We start from the raw sequence: 17,222 nt of genomic DNA, 5'->3' as shown, positions 1-17,222 counted from the left end.
AATTTTTGCTATGTTTTAAAACAGTAAGAAAAAAATGTAAAAAAAACAATAAAAAACTTGATTTTTCTTTCAAAAAAAGAACATGAAATAAATAAATAAATAAAAATAAAAAAATAAATAAATAAATAATAAAAATAAAAAATAAAAAAATAAAAATAAAATCAAACACCTATGAAATAAATTCTTGCCTGGTTTTTAAAAAGTAAAAAAAAAATAATGAAAAAACAGTTTTAAAAAAGAATCCTTTATTTTTATATTTAAAAATTAACACTTAAAAAAATTGAAAAAAAAATTCAAACGCCTGTGAAATAAATTTTTGGCAGGTTTTAACAGAGTTAAAAAGGCAAAAATGGCAAAAAAAAATAACAATATTAATAAATAAATAAACAAATTTAAAATTTGGAGTAAAACAGCAGAATTTTTATGGCCAAATGTTATAAAAAAAAAAACTGTTACCAATAAAAAGAAAATAATTTTTTTCATGTGCATAGTATTTATAGCTAGTTTTTACAGATAGCATGGAAAGAAACATTTGGTGTTAGTGGAGGCTTTTCTAACTTTTGATTTCATACAAAGATTATTTGAATTCAGACTGGGACCTTCAGAGATTTCCTCATCATGGGTGCTGTACGTCTCGTTTATTCTGCTTTAATTAACTCGTCACATGTTGGTTTCTCTCAGCTGATCACATGAAGTCACCTGACAGTCGTCATCTCTGCTCCACACACAACATTTAGTATTTATTCAGCTCTAAAAGCAGGTTTTCTCTGTTTAAACTGCATCTTCCTCTTGACATTTGTCCTTTATGTAAACATTAAAAGCAGCTGAACCTTCGCTGCTCTTTGTTTGGAGTAAATCATTTACTGGAAATCATCTTCAGTGGATAAATGCTTTCATGTCACACTTCTTCTCTCTCCTCTTTTGAAGCAGCAGAACCACAAAGAGGAAGCTCGTCATCGTGCCGTCATTCTGGATTTTTATTATTTTCAAGAACAAACCGCTGCTTCTCCACACAGACGAGTTGCAGTATCTTTCACTAAATCTTCCCGTTTTATTAGAAATAAACCTGAACAGAGCAGCTGGAGTTCCATCATCACTGTTTATATCAGGGGTGTCAAACATAAGGCCCGCAGGCCAAAACCGGTCCTCCAGAGGGTCTAATCTGGCCCTTTAAGTGGAAAAATTACAGAGAAGACATTACCTGCAGATTGTAAATTAGTAAAACTATAAATTTAAAATAATTTCTAGACCACGACAAGTTGTTTTGATCATAAAGTAAAATACCAGATTGTTCTTCTGTTATTTTGTGTCTCATTTTTGGAATATTTTGTCTTGTTTTTGTTGGGGTTTTTTTTGTCTGATTTTTGTCATTTGTCTGATGTTTTTGTCATTTTGTGTTTCCTTTTTGTCTCATTTGTGTTTTATGTCTTATTTTTGCCATTTTGTGTTTTGCTTTATTTGCTTTTTTTGTTCTTTTGTCTTGTTTGTATTTAGTCAATTTTTTGTCATTTTGTTTCATGTTTTTGTCATTTTGTTTCTCGTTTTTGTCATTTTGTTTCTCGTTTTTGTCGTTTAGTTTCTCGTTTTTGTCATTTTGTTTCACGTTTTTGGCATTTTGTTTCTCGTTTTTGTCGTTTTGTGTTTCCTTTTTGTCTCGCTTCTGGTTTTTGTCTTATTTTTGTCATTTTGTTTTTCGCTGTTTTTTTTGTCTCATTTGTGTTATTTGCACAAACACTAGCACTAGCATCGTGCTGTGATGGGTGAGTTAGAAATATCTACCTGAAGTCTGGGTAGTGTTTCACTAACGGCTGCAGATGGTTCTGGATGTCCATCTTGCTCTTCTGTCCAATGATGTTGCTCAGGTCGTCTCCTACAGCATGAAGCCACTCGTGAGGCGACTCCTACAAAAGGGAAAATTGTGAAACTTCTGGAAGTCGCTTTCATCACTGAATAATGGGCAATATTTTGGCTTGTTGGCAAGAATTTACCCACACACAAAAAAATGACTCTTTCATGTCAAATATTGAATATCCTTAGAAAAAAACCCATCCCCACTGTGAAGCATGGTGGTGGCAGCATCATGATGTGAAGCACGGTGGTGGCAGCATCATGATGTGAAGCACGGTGGTGGCAGCATCATGATGTGAAGCATGGTGGTGGCAGCATCATGATGTGAAGCACGGTGGTGGCAGCATCATGATGTGAAGCATGGTGGTGGCAGCATCATGATGTGAAGCATGGTGGTGGCAGCATCATGATGTGAAGCATGGTGGTGGCAGCATCATGATGTGAAGCATGGTGGTGGCATCATCATCAGTACTGTCAATTAATTAAAACTACAAAATGTAAAATCAGTCATGGTAAGTCATTCACCCCATGAAAATCGGTCCAGCGTTGATCCTGCATGAGAATCATGACTAACCAGAGTTTCTCAAGTCCAGCTACAAATTCTCAGTTGGATTGAGGTCTGGACTCTGACTCAACCTCCAGAACTTCAACCTTGTTGTCTTTAAACCATTTCTCTACATCTTTGTCTGTTTGCTTGGACTCATCGTCTGGATGGAAAACTGATCTTCTCCAAGTCTCAGTTCTCTTCAGACTGCATCAGGTTGTCCTCCAGGATTTCTCTAGACTTTGCTGCATTCATTAACCCTCTACCTTTACAAGCCTTCCAAGATTTGTTGATGAGAAACATCATGATGTTGCCACCACTGTGCTTCACAGTGGTGTGTTTGTGATGATGTTCAGTGTTTATTGTCCTCCAATCAAAAACTCTAATCTGATGACCAAACAGCTAAAATCTGGTCTCCTCAGAACAAAGAACCTTCTTCAGGTGACTTCAGACTCTCCACATGTCTTCTGGTGAACTCTAGTCCAGATTTAATTTAAACTTTTTTCCACCAGAGTCTTTCTCTTTGTCTCCATAAAGCTTTGACTGGTGAAGAACAGACAACAGTTGTTGTATGAACAGTCTCTAACATCTCAGCTGCTGAAGCTGGAACTCCTTCAGAGGAGTCATAGGAGTCTTGGTGGCCTCCCTCTCTAGTCTCTATCTTGTTTGGTCTCTCAGTTTTTGAGGACGTCCTGCTCTAGTCAGATTTATTCATGTTACATCTTCCTTCCATTTCTTGATGTTGGATTTAACTGGACTCCAAGAGATATTCAGTAACTTGGAAATGTTCTTGTATCGTCTCCTGACTGGTGCTTTTCAACAACCTTTTCTCAGAGTTTCTTGGAGTGTTCTTTAGTCTTCATGGTGTAGTTTTATCCAGGAGAACTGATCCACCAGAGACTGGACCTTCCAGATCCAGGAGTCTTTATACTACAATCACTGAGACACATTCACTGATGATCCATTAAACTTCTACTATGACTAAGTTGAACAGACCAAACTGAGAACTTGCCGGTCATGTCTACAGAGAAGTGTAAACTTTATTACCATCTCCTCAAACAGATCCCTGAGTTGATTCCACTGCTGACGGATTTTGGCCGCCGCCTTCTCGTGTTTCCGGTTCTTGCAGGAGTAGTTGTTCATCATCAGCTGGCCGATGTATTGTTTCACCACATGTAGGTGCAATCGACCCGCGAAGCCCTGGATCCATGAAACACAACAAACACAGAGAGGTGGTGAGGCAGAATAACAGGAAGACCACAAGAAAAAAAAAGGGAAGCATGAGTGGAGGCGTTAGTGTCTTTATTTATCCATCAGGCGACCAGCGGCCATCAGATCATCTGAACTTCCACCTCCACTTCCACCTATTCATTCGTCTTGTTTCTGGGGTTATTATTCCTCTAACCCTAACCCTTTTCTGCTGTCACAGCATCCGGACAGGAACAATGGTGCCCGACTCGATTCACTGGAACTTCCAAGAGCGCCAGCGAGAGTAAATAAGGATTTCCTTTAATTAGCTCCGAAGCAATTACACATCAGCAGCAATAATACTCCTACAAATACAACCCCAACAAACCTGAAGACTCCTGTCAAAGTTAACCCTCCTGTTATCCTCATTTACAGGCACCAAAAAATATCGTTTCCTTGTCTGAAAAAAAAATACAAAAATTCACAAAAAAACTTCCCCAAATTTCTGAAAATTAGTAAAACCTTCAGAAAGAAAATTCCAATAATTCCTTAAAAGTTTCCCTCAAAAGTTTTATTTAAAAAAAAATAATAAAAATCCCCCAAATTTGGCAAGAAAATTCTTGTAAATATTTTCAAAAAATGAGTAAAAATCTTCCAAAAAAATCCTAAAAATATCTAAAGTGATTCCATATATATCAGTAAAACTTCTAATATTCTCTTTAAGAACATTCACAAAAAAAACAACCAAAATCCAGCGATTTTCGCTGGATTTTGGTTGGTTTTTATGTGTAAATGTTCTTAAAAAACATTTTCAGCATTTCTTTTTTCCACCAAAAAATGTTCAAAGATTTCACAAAAATGTTGAAAATGTGGACATCAGAAGTTTCACTATGAAAATATATACATATATATATTTTTTTTTTTTTCCACATTTTGAAACTTTAAAACGGGTCAATTTTGACCTGCAGGACGACACGAGGGATAATGTGCCAAACCCCTGAGTTTTAAAGGATTAATCTAATCAGGATGCCAGTAAATGCTTGGCACAAGCTCAGGTCTTTATCGGATCATTTCTCATGCTTTGGCACAAAAGCCGCCCTAGAGGTGTAGGTGTTTCCTGAAAGTGAAATGGCTTCGCTGGCGAATGTAATCGTGTTTTCTAACTACTGGAATCTCCCCCCGGTGCTGTTTTACCTCCTCACCTGGACGTGTGGAGGCGTCATCAGGCCGCAGTGCTGAGACAGCTGATTGGTCCGGCTGTAGAGGTGTTTGAAGTCGTCGTCGTCGTTGAGCCACTTCCTCGTCATCATTCTCCTCAGGTAGGGCTGGAAAACAGCACAAAATACAACATTTTACATTAAAATTTTCATCATTTATCATCAAATGAAACTTTTAAAAGACGGTACAATACAGCGAAAAAATAGTGACTATATGCCATTGATGTTTTACAAGTTATATTTTTACTCTGCCAAGGAACGCGATGGAGTTATGTGACGATCGGCGTCTGTCTGTCTGTCTGTCTGTCTGTTTGTCTGTCTGTCGGTCAGCAACATTACTCAAAAACAGACTGACGGATTTGGATGAATTTTCAGGGAAGGTCTTAAATGACACAAGGACCAAGTGATTAGATTTTAGCAGTGATGCGGCTTATAGTCTGGATCCATGGATTTGTTAAAGATTTCTGTATCATTGTGAGATAGCGGCACAGCGTCACTGTAACCATGACAACAAGTGAACACTACATCAGCTGCCTGCTGATGATCACATGATTGTGATCCTACTACAAATCAATCGCTGAGGACTTATCAGGATTTATCTGTCAGAAATGATACAAGGAACAACTGATTAAATTGTGGGGGTGTTTCTGAGTCCCATCAATTCTCGCCGTCCGCTACATATTTAGGTCACATGATTCGGTATCCGTACATAATGTACACATGCATAACACACACCTGTGCTCAGCGCAAGGTCATTTTTTGTTAAAGATTTCAACCATCGGAAATGATACGACTGAGCAGCCTTGGTGGAGCACTGCACTCTCTGAGTGCTTTTCTAGCTTATATTTGTTTACATACTTTTTATGTGTAAACACTGCCTGCAGTTCAGCCTAGTTCACCTGCTGAGTGCTGTATTTTCAGTTTTTTAATGAATCTGGTTCAATTAAAGTGTTCATTTTTGGTAAAGTTTAAAACAAAACACGCAGAATGAAGTGATTTTGAACTAATTTCAAGATTTCAAGCTCCTCCAGATGGAACTCACAAACAGAAAACACTAATCCTGCTTGAAATGTTGGAAAATGTTTTATCTTTAACTTTCTTTCTCGACTTCTTTATGCCTCTGTATGTTCATGTTCTTTAAAAGCAGGTTGCTGAGTGTACACTGATGGATTCTTCTCAGGATTAAAGGTAGAAACAATGAGATGAGGGTGAAGCAGTGAGGAAATGATCACAGATGGTGATTCTGGTTTCTGTGTTGGTTTTATTCCACCACAACCTGTTTCTTTTCCCCACTAAACATAAACCAGGATGGTGAAAATGGTCACATGAACCCTAAATTAACCAACACCCGGCGGCTTGCTTCATGTTTTCACATCCTCAGCGTGCTGCTAAATACAAAGAACCTGTTTTCAGGAATCTCAATAGTGTTTTAGATTAGCAGCATCCCCTTTCAATTCCACTTTTCAGAAACCACAACAACAAACGGCCGCTTTCTTTGAGGAAACATGTCGACAAAAAGCAGAACTGGGTTTTCACAGACCAGTATTTGAGCCAAACCTTGACATCCTCCTTGAACTGCTCCTCCAGGACCTCCATGAGTCGGACCACCAGCCCCTTCACCTCCTTCTTCAGCCCTTCCACCTCACCTGGACAGGAGGCCTCGTAGCCCTCCATGTGCTCCCTGCAGGGAAGCAGGAAGAAGCATCAGTTCTGAACTTATAAAGATACATCACTGCATTTCTAAATGGCTCTTTGCCAGGAGATTCCCCAGATATAACATCTTCTACAAGCTCCAATGCTTCACGAATTCAAATTTTACAGCTGATAAATAAATAAATAAATAAATGAACTAATTTCACAGTTTCATATTAGTAACTGTGTTTATTAAACTGCTGACCTGATGAAAACATCAGCATATTCAGAAGAAGAGTTACACACACACAAAATACAAACAAATAAGTAAAATATTATACGCTCAAGGAGTCAGATCATAATACAATATTTTTCTATTATTTCATCTAGTTTGGTTTGGTATAAGCACAAGAACAACTTAGCTATGCTTAGTGAAAAATTAAAGAGTTTTGTCTGACAAAAATGCCATCAGAATGACAAAATACGACTGAAATGAGTAAAAAAGATGCCTAAAATGACTCAAAAATGTGTCCAAAATGACAACAGTATGGCTCAAATGATTTAAAAATGGTTGGAAATGGCAAAAATGTGATCAAAATGATTGAAAAATGTGACTGAAATGACACAAATTTGACTAAAATTTGACTCAAAATGTGTCAGAAATGACTCACAAAGTCAATAAATACTAAAACATCACTGAAATGACAAAAAAAATGACTGAAATTATTGAAAAATGACCAAAATGACTGAAAAAATAAGTGAAATGACAAAAACATGACTGAAATAAGAAAAAAAGTTTGAAATGACTGAAAAATTCCTGAAATGACAACAAAATGACCAAAATGACTAAAAATATGACTGAAATGACTGAAAATGACTGAGGTTTGAAAGACATGTTATCTTTTTGAATTGAATCACCAAATTTGCATCATTTATCATAAAATTAAACTTGAAAAACAGAAAAATTTGATGGGTTTCCAACTTTCCGCTGGTATTTGAACTCCTCCTCTGTGATGAACCAACTATTTGGATAAATTATCTAAAACCAAACTAAATCTCAGTTTGAAATCGTGGTACTTAAACAGAATCACTTTACTTTACATGTATAATGTAAAAATTCATCAAAATAAAGTCTTTTCACTATCTAGATTCTGTAAAAAGACCAAAAATTCTGCACAGTTCTGGGACATTTTAGCTGAATTGCAGATAGACTTTAAAATGTTGGTTAAAAAAAATGTCTGTAGCATGTATAATCAACATTTTTTTCCATTATTGGTACCACCTGTGGACATTTGGAAAAACATTCAAATATTGTAATGTTGTTTCCAGTTTTTTTTTCAAATTTTGTAAAATACATCATCAAAGAAATTCAACTTTTGTTCTTTTTCTTGTTGCTGATTAAAGTTTTTTTCAGCTTTTGTGTTTTGTTTTGTTTTTTTGTCTAATTTATGTTTCCACAGAGGTGCAGGACTTTTATTGTCATGAAAAGTGAAGAAAAAAAAAGAAGCAGAAAGTTGAGAAGGTTAAGTGCATTTTCCTGATATTACGTCAGTAAGTTTATCTGAGTGAAAACCAATAACTCCCCACTCTGTGATAGATAACTCACTCATTTATGTCTATACTTGTGTGTAAACTGGCACTGCATTATAGCTACCTGTTCCATATTGTAAATTCCTAATATTATTCCAAATTCTTCTATTTTGTAATTATAATTCTATTGCTGTTCTGGTCTATTTAACATTACCGTTCTGAGCTACTGTGACAACAAAATTTCCCTTGTGGATCAATAAAGTCTGTCTAAGTCTAAGTCTAAGACTTCTAGGTTTCTGGGTTTCTTCAGACATAACACCTCATATTAATGTGTTTTTCTCCTGAACTGTTGAGTCGTCCATCTCTAAAACTTCCTGCTGCCAACTATTACAATGGAGGAAAATTACATTTTAATAGTCTTGGAAACAAGTCAAGACTCAACAGGAATGTGTTGCTCCATATTTTTCTGGATAATCCGAGGTCTCCCTTTGTTTTTTTTGGCACTGCTTTCTACCAGAACAGAGAAATGATGAAAAATCTCCTTCAAACAGAGACTTGGAAGAACCTAAACTGGGTTCAGTGAAGATCTGTGACTTGGGTGAACTTTGACTTTTAAGAATTTACGTAAAATAAAGTTAAGTGCACTTCAAAAAAATGAAAAACTGATATTAACTAGTAAAAAATGTATATATATATTAGATTCTTCAAAATAGCCACCATTTGCTTTGATTACTGCTTTACACACTCTTGGCATTCTCTCCATGAGCTTCATGAGGTAGAACCTGAAATGAAAGTTTTCCAACAGTCTTGAAGGAGTCCCAGAGATGCTGAGCACTTGTTGGTTCTTTTGTCTTCACTCTGCATCCATCTCATCCCAAACCATCTGGACTGGGTTTAGGTCAGGTGACTGTGGAGGCCAGGTCATCTCCATCTTCTCCTTCTTGGTCAAATAGTCCTTACACAGACTGGAGGTGTGTTTGGGGTCATTGTCCTGTTAAATAATAAATGATGGTCCAACTAAATACAAACTGGATGGGATGTCATGTCACTGCAGGATGCTGTGGTAGCCATGCTGGTTCAGTGTGCCCTCAGTTTTGAATAAATCCCCAACAGTGTCACCAGCAAAGCACCCCCACACCATCACACCTCCTCCTCCATGCTTCATGGTGGGAACCATGCATGTAGAGACCATCTGTTCACCTTTTCTGGTCTCACGAAGACACGGCGAGTGGAACCAAAGATCTCACATTTGGACTCATCAGACCAAAGCACAGATTTCCACTGGTCTAATGTCCATTCCTGGTGTTTCTGGGTCCAAACAAATCTCTTCTGCTTGTTGCTTTTCCTTAGTAGTGGTTTCTTAGCAGCTATTTGACCATAAAGGCCTGATTGGTTCAGTCTCCTCTGAACAGTTGATGTAGAGATGTGTCTGCTACTAGAACTCTGGGTGGCATTTATCTGGACTCTAATCTGAGCTGCTGTTAACTTTCCATTTCTGAGGCTGGAGACTCGGATGAACTTCTCCTCAGCAGCAGAGGAGACTCTTGGTCCTCCTTTCCAGGGGAGGTCCTCATGGGAGCCAGTTTGGTTGTAGTGCTGCATGGTTTTTATGACTGAACTTGGAGATACATTCAAAGTCCTTGTAGGTTCTTGGGTAGTTCCTAGATTGTTCCTGGGTAGTTCCTTGATGGTTCCTGGTAGGTTCCTGGGTAGTTCGTAGATGGTTCCTGGTAGGTTCCTGGGTAGTTCGTAGATGGTTCCTGGTAGGTTCCTGGGTAGTTCTTAGATGGTTCCTGGTAGGTGACTAGGTTGTTCCTAAATGGTTCTTCGTAGGTTCCTAGGTAGTTCCTAGATGGTTCCTGGTAGGTTCCTGAGTATTTCCTAGATGGTTGCTTGTAGAAGTAGTTCCTAGATGGTTCTTGGTAGGTTCCTGAGTAGTTCCTACATGGCTCCCGGTAGGTTCCTGAGTTGTTCCTAGATGGTTCCTGGTAGGTTCCTGAGTTGTTCCTAGATGGTTCCTGGGTAGCTCCTAGATGGTTCCTGGAGGATACATTCAAAGTTCTTGAAATTTTCCAGGCTGACTGACCTTCAGTTCTGAAAGTAATGATGGACTGTTGTTTCTCTTAGCTGATTGGTTCTTGCCATAATATGGATTCTAACAGTTGTCAAATAGGGTCAACTGTGTGTTAACCTGACTTCTGCACAACACAACTGATGGTCCCGACTCCATTAAGAAGACCATAAATTCCACAAAGTAACCATGACAAAGCACACCTGTGAAGTGAAAACCATTTCATGAAGTTCATCCAGAGAATGCCAAGAGTGAGCAAAGCAGTAATCAAAGCAAAGGGTGTATGTTTTGAAGACACTGAAATATAAAACATGTCTGGACTTATTTCACATTTTTTTGTTTACTACATAAGGTGTGTCCAAACTTTTGACTGGTAGTGTATATTCAGGATTAAACTTTTAAAAAAATGCTAATAAATATTAACCCGTTAAATAGTAATAATAATGAAAAACCAAGACCACAAGTGTAAATAATGTCCTCATCAAAAATCTGTATTACTGTGCTCTTAAACAATGTGTAAAAGTAAAATTAGACAGCTTTATTGCATTTAAATTTTTTTGCTGATATTTGTAATTATTTTTACTGTTTTTACAGCTTTTAGATCTCACTCTACTCCACGTTTTAATGCATTTTGTCTGTCACACAGACTTCCACCATAGTTTTCTGGATTTTTTTTTTTTTTACAGTGTTTAAGACGTTCGTTGCCTCATTTGTCCTTTCAAACCTCAGAGCAGCAAACCGAAAGCAGACATCAAACCTGCAGCTAACGAGGCATCCGATTGTCCCTGAATGCACCGTCTGAACCCACATCTGTTCCATTAATGACGGACAGAAGCAGCTGACGGCTTCTAGAGGTTCAGCTCTACTTTCTCTTCCTCCCACTTTAAATGCAGCTCTGTTCTGGCTGCAGCTTTCATTCCTTGAAATCACGTGAGACTAAAACGTTCACTTCATCTCTGCCTCAGTCTGCTGTTGTCAGCTGTGTGCATGGAAAGAACCGTCATCTAGACAACTGGGAGAGTCTGAATGTGAAAGTTCTCTGTTTAGGAAGAAGAAGCGTGCTTCAGGCTCATGTAAAGGATGTTGGCACAAACACTGGGAATGTACCAGCGGCCTGAAATACCCCAGAGATGAATCATCCAAACAAAAGCCCCACAAAACCTCCAGCAGCCTCCAGACTCGTTACTGAGCTCAGCTCGGTTCTTATTTTCCACCGGAAAGAAGGATCGAAACTAAACTTATTGCCAACAGGAGGATAGAATTTAAGACATTTTTAGAAAGTTTAACATGAAACTTCTTTTGTTTGTGATTCCTTCAAAATAAAAGCTTTATTCTTGACTTTTCTGGTGCTTTCAGCTGCATCTCTTGCATGCATTGAACTGTGATTCTGAAGATTTTTAAACGCATTTATAATGATTTATTTCATGTTTTAAACACATCTAATCATTCCCATGAAAGCTGCATGTCGACTTGCTGAATGTTGAAGTTTAAATCTTCATTTTTACAGGATTGAGAGAACAAAATGTTGTTTTTTCTTGATTTAAATATAAAAGAAAATTGGAAAAGCTAACAGGTTGTTCTGTTTCTTAAAAAAAATCAGTCCTTAATTCATATTTGACAACATTTTATGTTTGGTATGATAGAAAGATTTAACACTGTGTATTGAAATTATTACCTATTTTTCATTTAAATATCACACCCCCATCTACATCTCACATTGCTGTGTTATTGCATCATTAATATACATTATTTAGCAGAGAAACTGGGCAGCGGATATTAATGTAGTGCAATATAGTAACTTTAGATAATGCTTACATTTAAAAACTAGTGAAAGAAACTGTTATAACTATGATATCTGCTTGTTTTTCTTACATAAAACAAAAATATCTTAGATTGTGTTATAAATCTTAAAAATATCATCTAATAGTTTACTAGATGACATTTAGAGCAGCATTCCCGTTTCCTCCAGGATCACTTCATAAACGTTTTTATCAAACACCTTCATCAATTAAAGACATAATTAGTTAGATATTTTAGTTGCTTTATGACTAAAAACCTGCAGAACTTGACATTTCCTTCAGCCTCATCTCATCTGATGCAAGATCACAGACTTCTTTAACTTCTTAAAGCTGATTTTTCCATTAAAAAAATAAAAAAAATTCAGTCTGTGAAAGCTCTACAAAATGAAAAACATCCGGCTCTATAAATAAGAGACACTTGGGAGACTTCTTGTCTGCATAACAAACCTAACCTAAAAAATGACTTTTTTTCACTTTCTGCCAGATCAAAAATGTCAATTAGAATTTAAAATTGAAAACACAGAACAACAAAAAAATTATTTTTTGACTAAAGGTTTTATGTTCAACACAAAAATTGTCTGATTGTCAAACTTGCTTTTTTTTTAAAGAAGATTTTATATATATATGTTGTCCTCATTTACAGGCACCAAAAAATCTTGTTTCCTTGTCTGAAAAAAATCCAAAAAATTCAGCAAAAAAATTCTCCAAATTTCTGAAAATTTGCAAAACCTTCAAGAAGAAAATTCCAATAATTCCTTAAAAGTTTCCCTTAAAAGTTTTATTTTAAAAAATACCCCAAATTTGGCAAGAAAATCGTTGTAAATATTTTTTTTAAAAAAGAGTAAAAATCTTCCAAAAAAAATCCTAAAAATATCTAGTGATTCCATATATATCAGTAAAACTTCTAATATTTTCTTTAAGAACATTCACATAAAAATCAACCAAAATCCAGTGAAATTTCACTGGATTTTGGTTGATTTTTATGTGAATGTTCTTGAGAAACATTTTTAACATTTGTTTTTTTGAACCAAAAATGTTGAAAATGTGGACATCATAAGTTTCACTGTGAAAATATATTTTTTTCCACATTTTCAAACTTTAAAACGGGTCATTTTGACCCGCAGGACGACATGAGGGTTAATATGATTACACCGAGTTTGTCTGATTTTCCTTTTAAACCTTTAATGTATTTGCACCAATGATGCTTTTATTTTGAAGAGAAAACACACAAAACTAAAATATTATGATGCTTTTATTCTTGTAAGCTTTGTCTGCTTTATTTCACTCCTGACAGCGAACATAAACCGCTGCCTTCTGCCTCCTTCAGACCCTCTCTGTGCTGACAGATTTATTTCTGGAGGCCCGTTTATGGCCGCAGTGCATCGTGGGTATTTCCTGGAGGTCACGTGACTTACTGTAAACAAGTGAAGCTGTTGATGTAGGCGATGTGATACTCGGTCCAGAGAGGCTGAGGTCTGAGGGCGCTGCAGCGACGCCGGAACTCCGACTCAAACCTGCACAGAGACAGAGAGAGAGAGAGAGAGAAATCTATGAAACCTGACAGACGAATCCACGTTACCATGGAGACGTTTACACTCAGAGCAGAAAACTCTAAAAAGCTAAATCGAGCTGTTTATCAGCGGAATGTTTTCAGACATGCTAAAAATAGACTACGTGGTTAAAAACTACAAGGAGACGAGTCTCTAAATGTTTCTATCCTTTTATGAAATCCTAAAGCTGCAGCCTGAAGTCATATTTCTGATAAATTTGTCCAAAAATATCAATAAATGATGAAATAAATGTCATCCAGACACAGTTTCTGTTATTTTCTCACCACACGCTACAGGATTTCACCAGATTATTGTGTAAACTGATGCAACACGATGTGTAAAGTTCAAAAAGAAGAAGAAATAAAAGAAAAACAGAACTGGAAAACCGACCAGATACAAAACCGTTTCATCACTTTAAACCCAAACATCTAATAAACACGTACGGCTTTAAAACCACAGTTGGGACAGAAAAACTTTAATTATGACAAAATATTTCTGAAATAGTTTGTTGTTGCTGAGCTGAAATGTACAGATCAAGGCTGGAAAACATAAAAGAATTAAATCAATAAATAAATTCATGACAGGGAAAATCTATTTATTTTAACAAGTGATTTTCAAAATAAGCAACAAAAATTCCCAAAAATTCCAAAAATGCTATTAAACTATTTCGTGTTCTTTCATTAAAAACAAACAAACAAAAATAAAAAACAATCATGTTTGGGAATTAAATGTAAGAATGAAACCGAAGCTAAAATTCAACTGGAAATGTAAAATATGAGAAATGAGAAAATATATTTATTTAAATACTAACGATTGTCTTAATGAGCAAACAAATAAATAAAATAAAATAAAAACTTTCAAAAGTTTATAAAAATTAGGCCTAACCTAAACATATTAAACTATTTAATATCATTTCATTAAAAAGCAAACAAAGAAAAAAACACCAATTTGAGTTCATATTTAAGTTGAATTTTCCAGATCACAGCTGGGAAAATAAAATAAGATAAAATAAAATAGTTTAACAAGTGATTTTCAAAATGAGTGGGAAAAAAAATTGGAAAAATTACAAAATTACAAAAATGAGGCCTAAAATGATGACATATTGAACTATTTCAGGCCCTTTGAGTTAAAAAACAAATAAACAAAAACAAACAAGTCATTGAGTTGAAATGTATAGATCACAGCTGGAAAACTAAAATGAAAAAAAAAATGCAATAAATAAGAAAATATATTTATTTAAACTGTTAACGACTGTATCAATTAGTAAAATAAAATTTAAAAAATTAAAAAACGACAAAAATGAGGCCTAATATGTTGATATATTGACATATTGAACTATTTCATGCTCTTTAAAGAATCATAAAAAAACACCTAATGCATGTTCAGGAAGGTAAAATCCAGCAGAAAGTTTTCAAACATGATCAAAAACACACAATGTGGCCAAAAATATGTGGACATGAGTCTGCACATGTTGTTGAATTGAAATTTAAAGCTTGAAAATTAAAATAAAAAAGCATAACTACTTATTTTCAAAACAAGCTAAGAAAATACTGAAAAAACGACAAAAATGAGGCTAAATCTGAGGACAAAGATATAAAATACACCATATGGCCAAAAGTATGTGGACACATGTAAAGCTTACGTAATGTCACATCGTCCACATACTTTTGGTCATGTACTGTATATGTAAAGTACAAGTCATAATAATCTGTAAATAAATATATTTATTATCCCACATGTTTACTTTGTCTATTGTCTGCAAACAGTTTATTCACTTTTACAGCTTTTTGACCTACTAGTTTCTGCTTTTTTTGCTCATTTCAGACTGATTGCTGTGTTAGTTTGTGTTTCCTCTTTCCTGCCGCAGAGATAAAACGTCTGCGGAGGAAATTTCACCTCGTCATTCTGAGTTTTAGCAACAACAAAAAAACCTGAAGGAGGAAAAACTCAGACACATGACCCTTGTGAGGCTTTTCTAAAATGACTCAAGAGGGAAATCTCTCCGAGGGCAGGATCCTGTTTTTACTGCTGTTTGTTTTGGTTTGTTTCTCCGCTTCCTCTTCACTAATATCTTTAGATAAACTTGACATTTAAGAGTTCGGCTGCTGACATTTGACCTTTGATGCCTCCCTCATCCATAAATGAACTGCTGTGTCTCAAAATAAAACAAAACAAACAAGTTAATGGGCAAAAATATCATCTTAAAGTGGCTTTTTCCTGCCTCAGAACAGATGATTATCCTTCAAACTAACAATTCTACATTTCCTTGATAGAAATCTGTGCATTTTCCTGGTATTTCTGATTATTTAATTAACAAAAATGTGCATTGTTCTTCACTAAATCAAAGCCAAATTAACAAAACTAGTTAAAATACATCTATAATTGTTATTTTTACTCTCAGTTCTTATAAATTTGGTGATTTTTATTTGTTTCAGGCGGAAAACTTGAGTTGATCAAGAATATATGTTATAAATTTTACATCAATTTATCTTGTAAATGTGGAAATATTTCAATCTGAGCCAAATAGTCATGTTTCAAGTATAGTTTACTGTAAAATATATGTATTTATCAATTAAAAATTTGAAAGACAGATAGTAAAATAACTGTTTATACCTCTTTAAACCTCCTTAACGAGTTGTTGTTTATAATTTGTAAAAAATCTCAAAAATTACCCATTTATCAGAGGCAGAAACTGTAAAAACAGAAAAAATCTTTGCAAATTCAACTTTACAATGGTCCTGGAATGTATCATGTGTAACACTGCATTCCTCTGAAAATATTATAGAAGTCTGAGCTTAAAATCATCATATTTGTCAAGTTATTTTATTTGTCGCAGTTAAAATTGTGCCAAAAATAAACCATTTTTTTCAGTGAAATTCTGTCAAAAACAAAAATTTCTGAGATCTTTGATGCAACTGAAAAGCTCTGATTAACTCTTCTATGACCAAAAGTCTGTGCTCAGTATTTCACCATATTTTGAACTTTAAATTTAAAAGTGTGACACAGTTAAACTCACTGAACCCCCAAAACAGCCGCCAAGTCTAAAAATGTTATCTTTAAAAATATATATAGTAAAAAAAAAATCACCAAGATTACATCATTTATCAAAGAAAAAAATTGCAAAAACAGAGAAAGTCTTTGCACATTCAACTTTACAACGATCCTTGAATGTATCATGTTAGATGTCCCATGCCTTTGAGAATATTAAAGAAGTCTGAGCTTAAAATCTTATCTATTAAAATTACTTTATTCTACTTGTTGCAGTTAAAAAAAATGCCAAAATAAAATATTTTAGCGATGAAACTTCTGTCCTAAACAAAAAATTCTAAGATCTTTGAGGCAAATGAAAAGTTCTGACTGACCTTTCTGTGACCAAAAGTCAGTTCTAAGTATTTTTCTCCCCATATTTTGTACTTTAAATTTAAATGTGCAACACAGTTTAAACCACTAGCAAGTCTAAAAATGTTATCTTTAAAATAATATTGTAAAAAAAATCACTAAAATTACATCATTTATCAGAGCCAGAAACTGTAAAAATAGAAAAAATCATTGCATATTCAACTTTACAACGGTTCTTGAATGCATCATGTCTGACATCCCATTCCTTTGTGAATATTAAAGAAGTCTGACTTTAAAATCATACTTATTAAAATTACTTAATTCTATTTGTCGCAGTTAAAAAAAAATCCAAAAATAAACCATTTTATTGAACCAAATTCAATCAGAAACAAAAAATTCAGGAATGTTTGACGCAACTGAAAAGCTCTGACTGAATCTTCTGTGACCAAAAGCTAGTGCTCAGTATTTCACCAAATTTTGTACTTTAAGTTTAAATGTGATGCA

The 17,222-nt window shown here is 35.1% G+C and overlaps 1 protein-coding gene across 5 annotated transcripts in view; it reads right to left on the bottom strand.

The window, feature by feature from the left end:
• The window catches only part of exoc3l4 (exocyst complex component 3-like 4), a 44,141-nt gene that overhangs the window by 6,522 nt on the left and 20,397 nt on the right, over window positions 1-17,222 (bottom strand). For all 5 annotated transcript variants that reach the window (XM_055006009.1, XM_055006008.1, XM_055006010.1 and 2 more), the window contains 5 exons: window positions 13,245-13,343; window positions 6,355-6,478; window positions 4,783-4,905; window positions 3,440-3,592; window positions 1,780-1,901 (listed from right to left, as the gene is read on the bottom strand). In XM_055006009.1, coding sequence (XP_054861984.1) covers window positions 1,780-1,901; window positions 3,440-3,592; window positions 4,783-4,905; window positions 6,355-6,478; window positions 13,245-13,343 — 621 coding nt within the window. The remainder of the gene's footprint in view (window positions 1-1,779; window positions 1,902-3,439; window positions 3,593-4,782; window positions 4,906-6,354; window positions 6,479-13,244; window positions 13,344-17,222) is intronic.

The sequence above is a fragment of the Amphiprion ocellaris genome, chromosome 20, assembly GCF_022539595.1.
Source record: "Amphiprion ocellaris isolate individual 3 ecotype Okinawa chromosome 20, ASM2253959v1, whole genome shotgun sequence".
Taxonomy (NCBI): domain Eukaryota; kingdom Metazoa; phylum Chordata; class Actinopteri; family Pomacentridae; genus Amphiprion; species Amphiprion ocellaris.
The sequence above is the reverse complement of the archived record's forward strand: the minus strand, read 5'-3'. Positions and strand labels throughout refer to the sequence as shown.